Source organism: Oncorhynchus tshawytscha, linkage group LG22 (assembly GCF_018296145.1).
Source record: "Oncorhynchus tshawytscha isolate Ot180627B linkage group LG22, Otsh_v2.0, whole genome shotgun sequence".
NCBI classification, from domain to species: Eukaryota; Metazoa; Chordata; class Actinopteri; order Salmoniformes; family Salmonidae; genus Oncorhynchus; species Oncorhynchus tshawytscha.
Window position 1 is genome coordinate 40,757,340 of NC_056450.1, and position 19,430 is coordinate 40,776,769.

General features: G+C 46.0%; 2 protein-coding genes across 18 annotated transcripts in view; both read left to right on the top strand.

Moving 5' to 3' along the window:
* Positions 1–769: 769 nt before the first annotated feature.
* Positions 770–11,827, top strand: LOC112222412 (keratin, type II cytoskeletal 1). The gene is made up of 13 exons (XM_042303588.1): positions 770–802; positions 983–1,399; positions 2,182–2,728; positions 2,817–2,874; positions 3,017–3,044; positions 4,525–4,554; positions 4,706–4,801; positions 6,420–6,491; positions 8,734–8,880; positions 10,070–10,207; positions 10,495–10,630; positions 10,783–11,379; positions 11,702–11,827. The coding sequence occupies exons 1-13, from the start codon at positions 770–772 to the stop codon at positions 11,704–11,706; spliced, it is 2,304 nt and encodes a 767-aa protein (XP_042159522.1). The 3' UTR covers positions 11,707–11,827.
* A 3,576-nt stretch (positions 11,828–15,403) lies between these two features.
* LOC112222414 overlaps positions 15,404–19,430 on the top strand; it is a 4,634-nt gene continuing 607 nt past the window's right edge. Inside the window, exons 1-7 of one of the 17 annotated variants that reach the window (XM_042304260.1) lie at positions 15,404–15,455; positions 15,505–15,564; positions 15,767–16,006; positions 16,052–16,261; positions 16,312–16,656; positions 17,271–19,186; positions 19,291–19,363. In XM_042304260.1, the coding sequence (XP_042160194.1) occupies positions 17,328–19,186; positions 19,291–19,363 (1,932 nt within the window). In that variant the 5' untranslated portion in view covers positions 15,404–15,455; positions 15,505–15,564; positions 15,767–16,006; ... (1 more) ...; positions 16,312–16,656; positions 17,271–17,327. The other 16 variants (XM_042304261.1, XM_042304258.1, XM_042304263.1 and 13 more) reach the window with 16 other exon arrangements.

Here is a 19,430-nt window from a genome sequence, read left to right on the forward strand (position 1 = left end):
CCACCAGGTTATTCACCAGGTTATCCACCCTGTTATCCACCAGGTTATCCACCCCGTTATCCACCCCGTTATCCACCCTGTTATCCACCCCGTTATCCACCAGGTTATCCACCCTGTTATCCACCAGGTTATCCACCCCGTTTCCTCCCTGTTATCCACCCCGTTATCCACCACGTTATTCACCAGGTTATCCACCCTGTTATCCACCCCGTTATCCACCCCGTTATCCACCCCGTTATCCACCCTGTTATCCACCAGGTTATCCACCCCGTTATCCACCAGGTTATCCACGGGTTATCCACCAGGTTATCCACCAGGTTATCCACCCTGTTATTCACCCGGTTATCCACCAGGTTATCCACCCGTTATCCACCCTGTTATCCACCCTGTTATCCACCCCGTTATCCACCCCGTTATCCACCCTGTTATCCACCAGGTTATCCACCCCGTTATCCACCAGGTTATCCACCGGGTTATCCACCAGGTTATCCACCAGGTTATCCACCCCGTTATCCACCAGGTTATCCACCCTGTTATCCACCCTGTTATCCACCCTGTTATCCACCAGGTTATCCACCCTGGTATCCACTACCTCCACTCCTGCCTTCATTTAGCCAATCTGACACAACCATTTTAACTGCTTTATTTGTCCTGTGTCTCTACATATTAATTGCAATAACAATATACTTTATTTTTTTTACATATTCACTTTGCAGTTGTATGAGTAGGCCTACACCCTCATCATTACAGCCAGACAGGACACACTACCATGGAGGATATCACCCTGACCAAGTGGTTTAAGGTGAGAGAATAACAACTCTGCCTAATGAAGGTCTCTGGCTGAAAGGTCACGCTATGTTTTTATCCTTGGAATTTACAAGAGAGAGAGAGAGTCGTGCTTCAACTTCTGATGCGTCGTTCGTTTATTTAAGGTAGCACCACTACTCCAGTTGTTTGACCATATGACCCTCTGTTGTGTCAGGTGAAAGAATACGACCAGAAGAGTGAGCAGCGGTCAGAGAAACACAAGGGACTACGGGGACGCAACAACGTTACTTCCTGTCGGAGCCCAACCAGAGAACTGGACACACGGTGGATCAAGAAGGAGCTGAGGCGGAAGAGACAGCAGGAATTCAATATAAGACGATCAGTCAGCCCAGAAAGGGCCAAAGACTCTGGAAAGGTCAAGGACGACAGTTGTGTCATCTGTGACACAGCCAAGTCAGAGACGGTGGGGGCTAAGGTCAGCGTGACCCCTAAGTCAAATCTGCATGGGTCACAAAGAGCAAAAGACTCTGCAAAGGTCAAGGACGACAGTTGTGTCATCTGTGACGAAGCGAAGACAGAGTCTTTGCAGTGTAACATCAATTGGCCTATGCCCCCTGGGCTTATGTCCGATGTAAGGCCATTGACAATGGGTCGAAGAATAAAGACATCCAAAGATGACCTGGGCAACAGTGAATGGGTAAAAGAAAACACATGTAATTCATGTCTTACCATCTGCTTTACCGCATGCCTATTGGTTTACCATCTACTTTACCGCATGCCTATTGGTTTACAATCTACTTTACCGCATGCCTATTGGTTTACCATCTACTTTACCGCATGCCTATTGGTTTACCATCTGCTTTACCGCATGCCTATTGGTTTACCATCTACTTTACCGCATGCCTATTGGTTTACCATCTACTTTACCGCATGCCTATTGGTTTACCATCTACTTTACTACATGCCTATTGGTTTAAAATCTACTTTACTACATGCCTATTGGTTTACAATCTACTTTACTACATGCCTATTGGTTTAAAATCTACTTTACTACATGCCTATTGGTTAAAATCTACTTTACTACATGCCTGTTGGTTTAAACTTTACTACATGCCTATTGGTTTACCATCTACTTTACAGCATGTCTATTGGTTAAAAATCTACTTTACTACATGCCTATTGGTTTTAACAATATGTTTGAAGTGTATCTTGTTAATAGGGCTACCGTCTATAGTCTGATTCTGACTATCCAGGGCTCATTTATTTATTAAGGTAACGTTACAGCATAATTATCGAGTTCCTTCGTTATCACTGTTGTATTTACCAGGCCTCAATATGGAAAAATGAGAAGAGCAGTACTAGAACACTAGAGGCAGTTTCCTCCACCTTCACCACCTTCACCACCTCGACCAGAGAACCACCCACCTCCACCTTCACCACCTCGACCAGAGAACCACCCACCTCCACCCCAACCACCTGCACCTCGACCAGAGAACCACCCACCTCCACCCCAACCATCTGCACCTCGACCAGAGAACCACCCATCTTCACCCCAACCATCTGCACCTTGACCAGAGAACCACCCACCTCCACCCCAACCATCTGCACCTTGACCAGAGAACCACCCATCTCCACCCCAACCTCCACCCTGAAGACGTCCACCCCGAGCAGAGAACTAGTCCAGCCCAGGTTAAAAGCCTTGACAAAACAACCACCCACCTCCACCCCTACGTCCACCCCTACCTCCACCCCTACGTCCACCCTACCTCCACCCCTACCTCCACCCCTACCTCCACCCCAACCTCCACCCCAACCTCCACCCCTACGTCCACCCCTACCTCCACCCCTACGTCCACCCCTACCTCCACCCCTACCTCCACCCCTACCTCCACCCCAACCTCCACCCCGAGCAGAGATCTAGTCCAGCCCAGGAAAAAAGCCTCCACGAAGAAAGAAAAGGGTACTTCTATATTTTTATTCCACTTCCAATACAATACAATTATGACCAAGTGATATTTAATGAAAACATTGGCATTTCACTCTACCAGGCATCCTGAAGGGCACAGGAGGTAAGAAGACACAGCAAGAAGCCAACACACAAACAGAGTGAGTCTCAATCATGTATTTGTTTTGAAATAATGGTGTATAAAACCCACAAACTGTAGCAATAGAAAACACATCAAATCTCTGATTCTGTTGTTTTCTTGATGTCAGTCTCTGTAACAAAATTAATGTTTTCTATATACAGATCTGGCTATGTTACCGTCAAAGAATCTGTGAGTTTCCACAATCCACCTTGCTCACAATTGTGTGCAGTGCCATATAGATCAGTCATTACAGTCTTAGGTTAAATACACCCCCCATACAGATCAGTCACTACAGTCTTAGGTTAAATACACCCCCAGGTCAGTCACTACAGTCTTAGGTTAAATACACCCCCCATACAGATCAGTCACTACAGTCTTAGGTTAAATACACCCCCCATACAGATCAGTCACTACAGTCTTAGGTTAAATACACCCCCAGGTCAGTCACTACAGTCCCCCCATACAGATCAGTCACTACAGTCTTAGGTTAAATACACCCCCATACAGATCAGTCACTACAGTCTTAGGTTAAATACACCCCCAGGTCAGTCACTACAGTCTTAGGTTAAATACACCCCCCATATAGATCAGTCATTACAGTCTTAGGTTAAATACACCCCCCATACAGATCAGTCACTACAGTCTTAGGTTAAATACACCCCCCCCCAGGTCAGTCACTACAGTCTTAGGTTAAATACACCCCCATACAGACCAGTCACTACAGTCTTAGGTTAAATACACCCCCATACCAGTCACTACAGTCAGATCAGTCACTACAGTCTTAGGTTAAATACACCCCATACAGGTCAGTCACTACAGTCTTAGGTTAAATACACCCCCATACAGATCAGTCACTACAGTCTTAGGTTAAATACACCCCCCATACAGACCAGTCACTACAGTCTTAGGTTAAATACACCCCCATACAGACCAGTCACTACAGTCTTAGGTTAAATACACCCCCCATACAGACCAGTCACTACAGTCTTAGGTTAAATACACCCCCCAGGTCAGTCACTACAGTCTTAGGTTAAATACACCCCCCATACAGACCAGTCACTACAGTCTTAGGTTAAATACACCCCCATACAGACCAGTCACTACCCCCTACAGATCAGTCACTACAGTCTTAGGTTAAATACACCCCCCATACAGACCAGTCACTACAGTCTTAGGTTAAATACACAGTCTTAGGTTAAATACCCCCCATACAGACCAGTCACTACAGTCTTAGGTTAAATACACCCCCATACAGTCAGTCACTACAGTCTTAGGTTAAATACACCCCCCCATACAGGTCAGTCACTACAGTCTTAGGTTAAATACACCCCCCCCAGTCACTACAGTCTTAGGTTAAATACCCCCCCCCATACCAGTCACTACAGTCTTAGGTTAAATACACCCCCCCATACAGACCAGTCACTACAGTCTTAGGTTAAATTCTTAGGTTAAACACCCCCCTAGGTCAGTCACTACAGTCTTAGGTTAAATACACCCCCATACAGACCCCCAGTCTTAGGTTAAATACAGACCAGTCACTACAGTCTTAGGTTAAATACACCCCCCCCCTACACAGATACAGACCAGTCACTACAGTCTTAGGTTAAATACCCCCCCCAGGTCAGTCACAAGAGTAACACAATGTTCTTTCCCTGTTCTTCCTTGACAGGAAGTTATTCAGCTGGATGTTTACTTGCAGGTAAAACGTTTTTTTTTGTTTTTTTTTGACCCAACCTGTAATGTGCCCAGTTAAACGTGTGAGGCCAGTTGTCCTTCATAGAAGTTGGCCAGTTGTCCTTCATGTATCTTTGCCTTCATACGATATCGGTTCTTTTTCCTCCTCGTGGCAGGAGGCTCTATGGAGAGAGGAGGGCCTGAAGAAGAAGTTGGCTGTTCTCCAGAAGCGTGGCTCCACCCTGCTGCGATACTCTGACAACCTATGGGCTGTAAGAGACTTACCTTCCTCACAGACCACACCCACTTTCCTCATACCTTCCTCACTTACAACACCCACTTTCCTCATACCTTCCTCACAGACCACACCCACTTTCCTCATACCTGCCTCACATACCACACCCACTTTCCTCATACCTGCCTCAGATACCACACCCACTTTCCTCATACCTGCCTCAGATACCACACCCACTTTCCTCATACCTTCCTCACTTACAACACACACTTTCCTCATACCTGCCTCACAGACCACACCCACTTTCCTCATACCTGCCTCATATACCACACCCACTTTCCTCATACCTTCCTCACAGACCACACCCACTTTCCTCATACCTGCCTCAGATACCACACCCACTTTTCCTCATACCTGCCTCAGATACCACACCCACTTTCCTCATACCTGCCTCAGATACCACACCCACTTTCCTCACCTGCCTGCCTCATATGCCCACACCCACTTTCCTCATACCTTCCTCACAGACCACACCCACTTTCCTCATACCTGCCTCACATACCACACCCACTTTCCTCATACCTGCCTCAGATACCACACCCACTTTCCTCATACCTGCCTCAGATACCACACCCACTTTTCTCATACCTGCCTCAGATACCACACCCACTTTCCTCATACCTGCCTCAGATACCACACCCACTTTCCTCATACCTGCCTCACACACCACACCCACTTTCCTCATACCTGCCTCACACACCACACCCACCTTCCTCATACCTGCCTCACATACCACACCCACTTTCTCATACCTGCCTCACATACCACACCCACTTTCCTCACACCTGCCTCACATACCACACCCACTTTCCTAATACCTGCCTCACATACCACACCCACTTTCCTCATACCTGCCTCACATACCACACCCACTTTCCTCATACCTGCCTCACATACCACACCCACTTTCCTCATACCTGCCTCACACACCACACTCTCTCGTTTCATACCTGTCTGCCTCATACAAATCAAATCAAAATCAAATCAAATTTTATTTGTCACATACACATGGTTAGCAGATGTTAATGCGAGTGTAGCGAAATGCTTGTGCTTCTAGTTCCGACAATGCAGTAATAACAAAACTCATTGCCATAATCATGTACAGTATCTGTAGTGTTTGTCTGTTTCTGACTACGATACAGCAGGCAGGATGAGTCTGTAGTGTTTCTCTGTTTCTGACTACGATACAGCAGGCAGGATGAGTCTGTAGTGTTTGTCTGTTTCTGACTACGATACAGCAGGCAGGATGAGTCTGTAGTGTTTCTCTGTTTCTGACTACGATACAGCAGGCAGGATGAGTCTGTGGTTAAGGGCTAGCTTCCTTCTGCTCTCGTCTGTACCTTGCTCACAGTGTAATATCAGAGAACAGCAGTATCTAGGAAGAGAGATTGCTGTAGCTCTCACACAGGAAGGGTGTGTTCTTATTGGTTCTGTTCACAACAGACTATATCTGCCTTTAATTGGTGCATACGGGACAGACCGCGGTGACAAGCAAGGAGACTCGTTGTGGTGTCAACCAGCCGTTAGTCTTTCCTCAGCAGATTTCAGTAGTGTAAAAACTTCAGGCTACAGACGTTTCCTCTCCACTCCCACAGACAAGCTGCAACGAAGACCTCCTAAAGAACAAGATCAGAGCCTTGGAAACACAGCTGCAAGTCTGTCTGCAGGTAAGAATAGAACCCGGCTGTATCTGCAGCTGTTGACTGAGGATGTGCTCCTTCTCGGCAAAGATTTTTTTTAAATATCCCTCTTGTCATTTCTAGTTTGTCCTATTTTGTTGTCAGATGCTTCTAATGTTTGCACATGAGTTTGAAAAGGAAGTATTTGGCATCCCGTTAAATCTCATTTGTAGGCTTTATAACAGTTGTATGTTGCCCTTTGGCCAAAACAACCATTCAGGCAATATCTTGGTTCAGAACCAACAACCCTCTCATACTAATCCGATGATACTGTCCATAGAGAGTGGTGTTGCCATGTGGTTTGTGGGTTATACCTCCTTAAGCTCGTGTATTTGTATTTATTAATAAGGATCCCCATTTAGTTCCTGCCAAGGCAGCAGCTACTCTTCCTGGGGTTTATTATGGATCCCCATTAGTTCCTGCCAAGGCAGCAGCTACTCTTCCTGGGGTTTATTATGGATCCCCATTAGTTCCTGCCAAGGCAGCAGCTACTCTTCCTGGGGTTTATTATGGATCCCCATTAGTTCCTGCCAAGGCAGCAGCTACTCTTCCTGGGGTTTGTTATGGATCCCCATTAGTTCCTGCCAAAGCAGCAGCTACTCTTCCTGGGGTTTATTATGAATCCTCATTAGTTCCTGCCAAGGCAGCAGCTACTCTTCCTGGGGTTTATTATGGATCCCCATTAGTTCCTGCCAAGGCAGCAGCTACTCTTCCTGGGGTTTATTATGGATCCCCATTAGTTCCTGCCAAGGCAGCAGCTACTCTTCCTGGGGTTTATTATAGATCCCCATTAGTTCCTGCCAAGGCAGCAGCTACTCTTCCTGGGGTTCATTATGGATCCCATTTAGTTCCTGTCAAGGCAGCAGCTACTCTTCCTGGGGTTTATTATGGATCCCCATTTAGTTCCTGTCAAGGCAGCAGCTACTCTTCCTGGGGTGGATCCCCATTTAAATTCAAGGCAGCTACTCTTCCTGGGGTTTATTATGGATCCCCATTAGTTTCAAGACAGCAGCTACTCTTCCTGGGGTTTATTATGGATCCCCTGTTCCTAGCTACTCTTCCTACAACACAAAATCTTCCATGGGGTTTGTATGTTTAGTTCCTATCAAGGCGTATGTTACTCTTCCTGTGGTGTTGTATTATGCATCTGTGCATGTAGTTCCTCACTGTCCCGCTGTTCCATGTGTATTTTTGTCTGTTTTTTAATTCAGCAGCTGTCTCTTCCATGTGGTCTGTTCTATTTACTGTTTGTATCAGTTATGTTCCTGCTCTATGTAGTACTGTGGAATAGAGTTCCATGTAGTCATGGCTCTATGTAGTACTCTTATGGGTAGTACTGTGGAATAGTTCCAGTAGTCATGGCTCTATGTAGTACTGTGGAATAGAGTTCCATGTAGTCATGGCTCTCTGTGGAATAGAGTTCCATGTACTCCATGTAGGTACTGTGGAATAGAGTTCCAGTAGTCATGGGGTACTGTGGAATAGAGTTCCATGTAGTCATGGCTCCATGTAGTACTGTGGCTCTATGTAGTACTGTGGAATAGATAGTCAGTTCCTGTGTAGTCATGGCTCTATGTAGTACTGTGGAATAGAGTTCCATGTAGTCATGGCTCTATGTAGTACTGTGGAATAGAGTTCCATGTGGAACAGAGTTACATGTAGTACATGGTCATGGCTCTACTGTGGAATAGAGTTCCATGTAGTCATGGCTCTATGTAGTACTGTGGAATAGAGTTCCATGTAGTCATGGCTCTATGTAGTACTGTGGAATAGAGTTCTATGTAGTACTGTGGAATAGAGTTCCATGTAGTCATGGCTCTATGTAGTACTGTGGAATAGAATAGAGTTCCATGTAGTCATGGCTGTGGAATAGAGTTCCTATGTAGTACTGTGGAATAGAGTTCCATGTAGTCATGGCTCTATGTAGTACTGTGGAATAGAGTTCCATGTAGTCATGGCTCTATGTAGTACTGTGGAATAGAGTTCCATGTAGTCATGGCTCTATGTAGTACTGTGCACCTCCCATAGTTTGTTCTGGACTTGGGGACTGTGAAGAGACCTCTTGTCACATGTCTAGTGGGGGTATGCATGGGTGTCTGAGCTGTGTGTTAGTAGTTTAAACAGCCAGCTTGGTTCATTCAACTTGTCAATACTTCTCACAACTACAGTGTAGCGCAGCTAGCAAACGTATGTCTATGTTTGACCCGTTTATAACTTGCTGTTCTCACAGAAACAGAAGCTCCCCTTGGATGGAGTGAAGAAGCTGGTGCTACAGATGGAGAACCAGAAGGGAGCGTATGAGGAGAAAGCCTTGGAGGTCATCCAGAGGGCTACAGAGGAGAAAAGGGAAGCTCTCAGCCAGGCCGAGACACTCGAGGTTGGGGTCTTTCTCTGTCTCTCTCTCTCTCTCTCTCTGTGTCTCTGGCACATACAGACACCCTGTTCATACCTGCCTCATATAACAAACTCTCAGTCAGGCTGAGACACTTGAGGTTGGGGTCTTTCTCTGTCTCTCTCTCTGTGTCTCTGGCACATACAGACACCCTGTTCATACCTGCCTCACATAACACACTCTCAGTCAGGCCGAGACACTTGAGGTTGGGGTCTTTCTCTGTCTCTCTCTCTGTGTCTCTGGCACATACAGACACCCTGTTCATACCTGCCTCACATAACACACTCTCAGTCAGGCCGAGACACTTGAGGTTGGGGTCTTTCTCTGTCTCTCTCTCTGTGTCTCTGGCACATACAGACACCCTGTTCATACCTGCCTCACATAACAAACTCTCAGTCAGGTCGAGACACTCGAGGTTGGGGTCTTTCTCTGTCTCTGTCTCTCTCTCTGGCACATACAGACACCCTGTTCATACCTGCCTCACATAACACACCCTCAGTCAGGTCGAGACACTCGAGGTTGGGGTCTTTCTCTGTCTCTGTCTCTCTCTCTGGCACATGCAGACACCCTGTTCATGTACAGGCCGGCACTTTGCAGCTATACTAAACTGATGTTACGTTTTGGCTATAATGAAATGCTTATACCATTTCACCAGGTTTCTACTGTCTAGATAGTGTATTGAATACTATGAAGCCCTACATTGATAACACTTGTAGTGGCTTCTCTTGTATAATGTAGGTGTACTTCTCTGTCCACTAGGTGCTGTCTCTCTGTATAATGTAGGTGTACTTCTCTGTCCACTAGGTGCTGTCTCTCTGTATAATGTAGGTGTACTTCTCTGTCCACTAGGTGCTGTCTCTCTGTATAATGTAGGTGTACTTCTCTGTCCACTAGGTGCTGTCTCTCTGTATAATGTAGGTGTACTTCTCTGTCCACTAGGTGCTGTCTCTCTGTATAATGTAGGTGTACTTCTCTGTCCACTAGGTGCTGTGCTGTCTCTCTGTATAATGTAGGTGTACTTCTCTGTCCACTAGGTGCTGTCTCTCTGTATAATGTAGGTGTACTTCTCTGTCCACTAGGTGCTGTCTCTCTGTATAATGTAGGTGTACTTCTCTGTCCACTAGGTGCTGTCTCTCTGTATAATGTAGGTGTACTTCTTCCTCCTGTCCACTAGATGTTGCTGCAGGCAGCCAGGGTGGAAGCGGCGCAGTGGCAGGGTCTGTGTGAGGAAATGAAGGAGAGCTCAGAACAGCTGAAGAAGAAACAGGAGATCAGCTCTGAACAGGTTCTACAACTGCAGAACCAACTGGAGGTACAGTAGTCACTGCTGTACAGACAGCAGTTATCGCAGAGTGGAGTGTTCTGTGAGGCACTGAAGGATGCTGTCATAATCAGTTAGCCTCTGGCGAAGTGAGACTACATCATGATCAGAGAGACCGCTACATATTGTATGATCCATTGGTTTACTGTCATTTAACTAACTGGAGTTGGATAAAATGTGGATCTAAAATAGATTTAATTATGGGGGAAAAGATGTTTGTATAGACATAGCTGTGTATATTAATGCTCAAGAGGCTGGTTGGTGTCTGTTGTGTGCAGCTGGCCAGGGGTCAGGAGGCGGGGCTGAGGGAGGAGCTGGGGGCAGTACAGCGAGTGGAGGAGGAGTTACAGTCCAACATTGTTCTGCTGGAAGAACAGAACCAGAACCTGAGGGACCAGATCCATGAGATGAGAGGTTAGAGGCCATACAAATAACACATGTAGTTTGATACACACACACACCAATTTTCATGGGGTTCTGCATCTGAATATATTTTAGTAGTGAAGTAGAAACTAAAGGACTTAATTAATGAATGGCTTTCTCATCTTGCCTTACCTGACTCCTAGATGCCAGAGCTGACACTCAGGGGGTGTCCCTGGATGAATCCTTGGCCCAGTTGGATGTGTCGCTGGAGCAGTCGGAGGAGGAGGAGACCCTGGCCCAGTTGGATGTGTCTCTGGAGCAGTCGGAGGAGGAGGAGACCCTGGCCCAGCTGGAGCGGACCCTGGCCCAGTTGGATGTGTCTCTGGAGCAGTCGGAGGAGGAGGAGGAGGAGGAGGAGGAGACCCTGGCCCAGCTGGATGTGTCTCTGGAGCAGTCGGAGGAGGAGGAGGAGGAGGAGAGAGGAGGAGACCCTGGCCCAGCTGGATGTGTCTCTGGAGCAGTCTCTGGAGCAGTCGAAGGAGGAGGAGACCCTGGCCCAGCTGGATGTGTCTCTGGAGCAGTCGGAGGAGGAGGAGACCTTGGCCCAGCTGGATGTGTCTCTGGAGCAGTCGGAGGAGGAGGAGACCTTGGCCCAGCTGGATGTGTCTCTGGAGCAGTCGGAGGAGGAGGAGGAGCTGATTGTATCGTCACAGCAGAAGCAGCTATCATGGGGAGATGGAGATCAGGTTCTGGAGCAGCTCCGTCACGCTCTGGACCGATTACAGCTGAAGGAGAGGGAGGTGAGGAATGAGGGGTTCATAAACCCAGACCTCGTAGTGATTGCAGGAGAATAATGACAGTTATTACATGTTCATTGAAACGTTGCCAATAAGTAGGAATGGAATGAAAGGAGCTCCGCCCTCCTGAATTGGACCAATAAGTGGAACAGGAATATTTCATTCTCAGCTAAATGTAAAGATGTTTCAAGTCAGTCCCCAAATTCTATTACATACACAATGTTGGAGAAAAAAATTGTATTTCATAGTGTCTGTGTATGTGTGTGTATGTGTGTGTATGTGTGTGTATGTGTGTGTATGTGTGTGTGTGTATGTGTATGTGCAGTGTGAGGAGCTGCAGAACGATCTGGAAGCCGTGGAGGCAGAGTGCCAGTCGTGCCAGGTCCGTCTGACGCAGTGCAGGGACGAACTCCGACAGCTCAGCCACCGACGCAGCAGCAGGGTGTGCAGCGTGAGTGTGTGTGTGCGTGTGCGTGTGCGTGTGTGTGTGTGTGTGTGTGTGTGTGTGCGTGTGCGTGTGTGTGTGTGTGTGTGTGTGTGTGTGTGTGTGTGTGCGTGTGCGTGTGTGTGTGTGTGTGTGTGTGTGTGTGTGTGTGTGTGTGCGTGTGTGTGTGTGTGTGTGTGCGTGTGCGTGTGTGCGTGTGTGTGTGTGTGTGTGTGCGTGTGCGTGTGTGCGTGTGTGTGTGTGCAGCTCTCTCCCCTTGTTGCCCCCGTGTGTGTGTGTGTGTGTGCGTGTGTGTGTGTGTGTGCGAGCCACCATAAACCCATGTAATGAAATACATCTCTGAAATATGCCCCTGGCGGTGCAGTTACATCCACTTTGAAGGAAATGTTGTTTTTTACTGCGCTTCTCTACAGGTTCACTTTTTAAAGACCAGAATTGTACGTACTTTTCCTTCTGTTTCTAGAAGCCCTGTGTCTCGTGGATATGGCTCTGTGTTCTACTACCACTGCTCCTGTCCATGGTGGCGGTGGCCATCTTGTGGGCGTGGCATCCTCCCTTCAAGGACCAAGTCCAGGACCTGTACTCAGCTGTAGAGGAACACATAGAGGACTATCTAATGCAGGCCGCCTCTCCACAACACGTTGGCTGCTTCAGGCCTGTCTGACCACAGCACTAGCCTGAGTCCCACATCGGTTTGGGCTCTCTTGCCAACTCTAAGACATTGGACTTGACAAAACAGTACAAAGAGATCTGGGACTCAGGTTACCACAGCACAGCTCAGGTTTAGGATTTATAGTTTGAGTTTGTTTTGTGTATATTAGGAATTTTTGTTAAGGTATTATTAATTTATTTTTTAACGAGAAAAATCGAGCAAAAACAATCCAAATGATAAAAGACAAAACAATCTATTAATTTAATTTATATTTATAACTCAGAACCTTTGTGTGCCTTTATAGATGAATTGAGAATGACAACTAAGAATTAGTTGCTTTTGATTTCAACTTTGAAGTAGTCTCTCTGCAGATATAGTTTGATTGACTTTAACATGAATGTTTACAATGCTACACATTACACAAACTTTGGGATACAAATAACAATTTACTGCCTATCAGTGGAGGCTGCTGAGAGGAGGACGGTTCATAGTAAAGGCTGGAATGGAATCAATGGAATGGAATCAAACGTGTGGTTTCCATGTGGGTTGATTCCATTCCATTGATTCCATTCCATTGACTCCATTCCAGCCTTTACTATGAACCGTCCTCCTCTCAGCAGCCTCCACTGCTGCATAAGCATCATTATGTAAAGATTGTTCAATATCTGTGTTTGAAATGATTATATTTGACTAATGCACCACATATTTTAGTTGGACACAAAAATCGTGCAGATCATGAAAATCGTTAGATAAGTATCACAATAAGTATTCTGTTTTGTGTCAATTTGTTTGAGAAACAGAGACCGGGATTCAATCTGATCAGCTGTAGATCAGCGTTGTAGCGCGTTTGACATTTAAAGGTAACTTCCGAGGTGACATATGCAGAGTTTACCGTGAATGCAGTCTCCGTGAGTGTGGAAACATTGACTTTAAAAGGTGCAAGGCACGATCGGATCAGAACTCGGCCATAATGTTAATGATTGTGTTTACATTATTGTCACAAGTGCTGTCCATTTTTGTGGAGTTTGTGGAAATCGACTGTAATAAAATGACTGTAGAAGGTCCAATGACTGTCCTGGAGGGGTGACTGTCCTGGAGGGGTGACTGTCCTGGAGGAGTGACTGTCCTGGAGGGGTGACTGTCCTAGAGGGGTGACTGTCCTGGAGGAGGGACTGTCCTGGAGGGGTGACTGTCCTGGAGGGGTGACTGTCCTGGAGGGGTGACTGTCCTGGAGGGGTGACTGTCCTGGAGGAGGGACTGTCCTGGAGGAGTGACTGACCTGGAGGGGTGACTGCTTGTTCAGGTTCATATTCTGCTGTATATTTGTCAAATTATCATTGAGTATGTGGGCCTGTAAATTGCTAAAGCTGTGTCAACACGCCTGATCCCATTTGATGACCTGCAGCAGGCTATGTTTAAAGATAAAGGATTTATGAAACAATGACACTCACTGAAATGGTTTGAATATCACCAACTGCTAAATGAGCAGACACGGAAGGTAGCAATTATACTTCCGGAAAATGGGTCCCCGAAAACAGAGGTTGAAGCAGGGACTTCACAGTTTCTTCTTCCAATACACCTATGGTTAAAGAACGAGAGGCTATGTACAACTACATTCAGCATGCAGGGCTGGCCATGTCCTTCTGGGGCCCTATCCTTCTAGGGCCCTATCCTTCTGGGGCCCTAGCTTTCTGGGGCCCTATCCTTCTGGGGCCCTATCCTTCTGGGGCCCTAGCCTTCTGGGGCCCTATCCTTCTGAGGCCCTAGCCTTCTGGGGCCCTAGCTTTCTGGGGCCCTATCCTTCTGGGGCCCTATCCTTCTGGGGCCCTATCCTTCTGGGGCCCTATCCATCTGGGGCCCTATCCTTATGGGGCCTTATCCATCTGGGGCCTTATCCTTCTGGGGCCCTAGATTCTGTTTTTCCCTCTCTAGATTCTGATTTCCCCCTCTCTAGATTCTGTTTTCCCCTCTCTAGATTGTGTTTTTTCCCTCTCTAGATTCTGTTTTCCCCTCCCTAGATTCTGTTTTTTCCCTCTCTAGATTCTGGCTTGCTGTGACCTGTGTGTGATTCAGGAAGTTTGAGACTCTAAAGGGGAAGCCATCAAATCAAATGATATTCGTCACATACATACTGTATATTTAGCAGATGTTATTGCAGGTGTAGTGAAATACTTGTGTTCCTAGCACCAACAGTGCAGTAGTATCTAACAATTCACAACAATACACACAAAACTAAAACCAAACGAATAGAATTAAGAAAGACACACTGTGCTTATCTCTTCCTCATCAATATGTTGAGTCTCCTCTTCGTCATTATATATCTCCACTGAGATATGGTCAGATACAGTTTCAGTTTCTCCACCAGGCTCTCCCTCTACCTGTCCTACATCTTCCTCTTCCTCTCTCAGCACCGGTAACGTTCCAGGAGACATGTCTGGCTTGGCTTCGTCAAAATAGAGAGACTCAAAGTCTAACTCTCCTTCAGCGAAAGATGGGAGTGATGAGTCTGCAACAACAACATCACAGACAGAAAAAATATCATATGAGATAGCGTCTGAGAAAATATATTATTTCAGTCAGCACAAAGGCTAATACATTATATTTATTGGATGTCTGCAGACTGAAGTCTATTTTGGATTGATCCCTTATAACATATTATGCAAGAATGGAGATTGTTTATGTGTTCACCAGTAAGTTATATGTAGGTAGGGCCTAGACAGTTGATGCATATGTAGGTAGGGCCTAGACAGTTGATACATATGTAGGTAGGGCCTAGACAGTTGATGCAGGGCCTAGACAGTTGATGCATATGTAGGTAGGGCCTAGACAGTTGACAGTAGGGCCTAGACAGTTGATACATATGTAGGTAGGGCCTAGACAGTTGATGCATATGTAGGTAGGGTAGACAGTTGGCATATGTAGGTAGGGCCTAGACAGTTGATGCATATGTAGGTAGGGCCTAGACAGTTGATGCATATGTAGGTAGGGCCTAGACAGTTGATGCATATGTAGGTAGGGCCTAGATATGTAGGTAGGGCCTAGACAGTTGATGCATATGTAGGTAGGGCCTAGACAGTTGATGCATATGTAGGTAGGGCCTAGACAGTTGATGCATATAGGGTAGACAGTTGGTAGGGCCTAGACAGTTGATACATATGTAGGAGGGCCTGCAGTTGATGCATAGGTAGGGCCTAGACAGTTGATGCATATGTAGGTAGGGCCTAGACAGTTGATACATATGTAGGTAGGGCAGGTTGATACCTAGACAGTTGATACATATGATGCATATGTAGGTAGGGCCTAGACAGTTGATGCATATGTAGGTAGGGCCTAGACAGTTGATGCATATGTAGGTAGGGCCTAGACAGTTGATGCATATGTAGGTAGGGCCTAGACAGTTGATGCATATGTAGGTAGGGCCTAGACAGTTGATACATATGTAGGTAGGGCCTAGACAGTTGATGCATATGTAGGTAGGGCCTAGACAGTTGATGCATATGTAGGTAGGGCCTAGACAGTTGATGCATATGTAGGTAGGGCCTAGACAGTTGATGCATATGTAGGTAGGGCATATGTAGGTAGGGCCTAGACAGTTGATGCATATGTAGGTAGGGCCTAGACAGTTGATGCATATGTAGGTAGGGCCTAGACAGTTGATGCATATGTAGGTAGGGCCTAGACAGTTGATGCATATGTAGGTAGGGCCTAGAAAGTTGATGCATATGTAGGTAGGGCCTAGACAGTTGATGCATATGTAGGTAGGGCCTAGACAGTTGATGCATATGTAGGTAGGGCCTAGACAGTTGATGCAGGGCCTAGACAGTTGATGCATATGTAGGTAGGGCCTAGACAGTTGATGCATATGTAGGTAGGGCCTAGACAGTTGATGCATATGTAGGTAGGGCCTAGACAGTTGATACATATGTAGGTAGGGCCTAGACAGTTGATACATATGTAGGTAGGGCCTAGACAGTTGATGCATATGTAGGTAGGGCCTAGACAGTTGATGCATATGTAGGTAGGGCCTAGACAGTTGATGCACCTTCATTTGCCAGAGACAGACAGAGACAGATAGACAGGGTGGAAGTGGTAGCCTACATCTCTAAGGGAAGGAGGTAGGGCTGGGGCTTGTGTTCTACATCTGAAAGTAAAACCACAGCACGGCTGACATGTTGAATCTACGGTGAGTACATCGACATAAACAACCTTCTTCTTATGTGTGACTTTCTTTTTTTTTAGGACAAAGCAAATGCTTTTAACATACTGTGATTTTCTGCCATTTTAATTAACATATTAGTTTGAACTATTTTGTAGTTCTCTTTGTGTGCTGTCTGTCTGTCACTACTTGTCAAAGTGTTTTGTTCTATTTCTGTATCCCCATTTTGACAGGAAGCTTCATGATGCAATAACAGATGTAAAACTAAACTCACTCTCTTCCTGTCAGAAATCAGAAGAGCTTAATAGGAAATGAAATGCTGTCAAACATGAAATCATTACATGTCTCTTGCATGCCTGTCTCTTGGTAAAACTGAAAAACTAAATGCACAAAAAAAATGCAATGACATATATAGTTTGAATGTACCTATCCTATTCTACCTAGAAGATAGAACAAAACTTTGCTGATTTGTTAGCGGATTCATTTTCAGGTAAGCGTTATGCAGGTTGTAGTTAGAACACTGCACCTTCACTGACATTTACTGCAATTACTTCCTGAAAGTGTTTGTTTTTGGTTTTCTGTCTTTGTTATTATTTTCCATCTCATATGATATTTTTCTGTCTGTGATGTTGTTTTTTCAGACTCATCCCTCCCATCTTTCCCTGAAGGAGAGTTACACTGACGAAGCAAAGCCAGACATGTTTCCTGGAACGTTACCGGTGCTGAGAGAGGAAGAGGAAGATGTAGGACAGGAAGAGATAGAGGGAGAGCCTGGTGGAGAAACTGAAACTGTATCTGACCATATCTCAGTGGAGATATATGATGACAAAGAGGAGACTCAACATATTGTTGAGGAAGAGATGGGTTCAGGAGAAGAGGAGACTCAACCTATTGATGAGGAAGAGATGGGTTCAGGAGAAGAGGAGACTCAACCTATTGATGAGGAAGAGGCAGAGATGATGGACTCGGGAGAAGAAGAGGACACAGGAATAAAGAACCTTGGCTCGCCAGGGGGTTGGTCTGTGGTTGTTCACTACGATGAAGAAAGCCGGGATGGTGCACTCCAGGACATAGAGAAGATTGTAACCACAGGACAACCTTTTGCCGAACAAGACAGTGAAAACCGTGAAGTCAGAAACGCAGAGCAAGGTGCTTACGAGAACAGTGATGTGAGGTGTTTTGTGGGTGAAGACGTCACCATGGAGATCACAGCAGATATATGTGAAGAAGAGCAAAGACAGACGGATGAAGAAAACCAAGAGGAATCATCTGATTCAGACCTGGAGGTCCTGACTAGCTCTATCACCAAAAAACAGAGAAAAGAGGGAAATAAAGTAGCGAACTTACTCTCCCAGCAGACTGTTCCTCAGGAGAATGAAGAGGAAGACGAGCAAGAAGAAGATGGAGCTCCAGAGGTTGTTTATGATTGGCCAGATCCTGCAGCAACACAGAATGTGCTAGCTCTTATGGTCAACGCCTTTGTGGAACACCCACTTCAGAAGAAAATTAAGGAGTTCCAATTGGACGACCACCAAGAGGCAGATGAAAGATTTGCAGATTACCCCTCTGTCTGCTCTCCGTGTAAATACAAAAAGGATGGAGGAAAACTGTCTAGTCCCTTGGAGGGTATCTGGAATACAGAGGAGAAAGTAGACGTCATGGAAGAGGTAACAGCCTCTATCTCTCCATGCGTAGAAGGTGCGCAAGATTTAGCAGATTGTGCGATGTTCAATACCAATATTGACACTAGCATGAGGAAGAGTATTGGATACCATCTTGAACCTCAGAGTGACAGCAATAGTTCCAGTTCTAGTGATGATGAGGAGGAACAACAGAAGTATAAGGAAGAACACCAAGCGCTGCCAAGATACCAGGGTCTTCCTCGGAGAGACCGGGGGTCTGAGGATTCTTCTCTTCAAGTTCAGTGGGGAGGTGGAGAGGAGGACGGCTCCAAGCAGAGCGTTGCTGCCGACCTGCATCTTTCAGAAACCATCTCTGATGTCTCCACTTTTACCCTTCACAGTGAGGCCAGACGCGGTAGAGCAGCTATAACTATCTCCAGAGGTACCGGCAACATGTCACCATCTGACTCTGAGGAAAGTTTGCCTGGAGCGGTGTGGACATTGGAGGCTGAACAAAGAGAGAATAAACGAGAGACTTGGCTTTGGGGTGAGGCTGGGCCAGGTGCTTTAGAAGACGAACATCTTTGCAAAGTTCAACTGGAACTAGCAGGAAGGTTGAAGAGCCACATTCACACTGATATAAGCTGGGACACAGGGGAAAATAATGTGGAACATGGTGGTTTAATTCAAGATTACCAATATGACGCGTCTGGAATCACAGAGAGTGGAGAACTTGCAGACGAAGAGGATGACGAAGAGGATAATAGGAGTTGGGAACAAGAGAAAGAGAGAATCAAGGCATTCTACAAGTTTTATAATGACGAAGAGGAAGAGGGGGAGAATGCCACTGGAACAGAATGTGATTTTTCAGGGAGGAAGCCTAGAGTTCAGTTCCACATGGATCCCCTGCCTCAAGTCATTGAATACACAGACAGGTAAGTGAAATAACAAACATAAAAAATAGTTACGCCAACCGCCAACCAGGAAATGCCTATTTCTACTGATTTACTATGTCACTGTCTGTCTACTATGTTCTCAGCAGTAGTGATGTTGATTTGGTCGACAACTTATCTGATAGAGACGAGGACCTGGATTCTACAGAAAGGCTTGAAGTGAGCACACACACACACACACACTCTCTCTCTCTCTCTTTGTCTCTCTCTCTCTCTCTCTCTCTCT

Bases quoted from the DNA above. Each gene is read 5' to 3' on its own strand.
- LOC112222412 (XM_042303588.1), top strand. From the start codon at position 770: ATGGAGGATATCACCCTGACCAAGTGGTTTAAG. The intron at 1,400-2,181 runs GTAAGGCCATTG...CACCTCGACCAG, and splicing joins CCCCTGGGCTTATGTCCGAT to AGAACCACCCACCTCCACCT. The intron at 6,492-8,733 runs GTAAGAATAGAA...CTGTTCTCACAG, and splicing joins AGCTGCAAGTCTGTCTGCAG to AAACAGAAGCTCCCCTTGGA.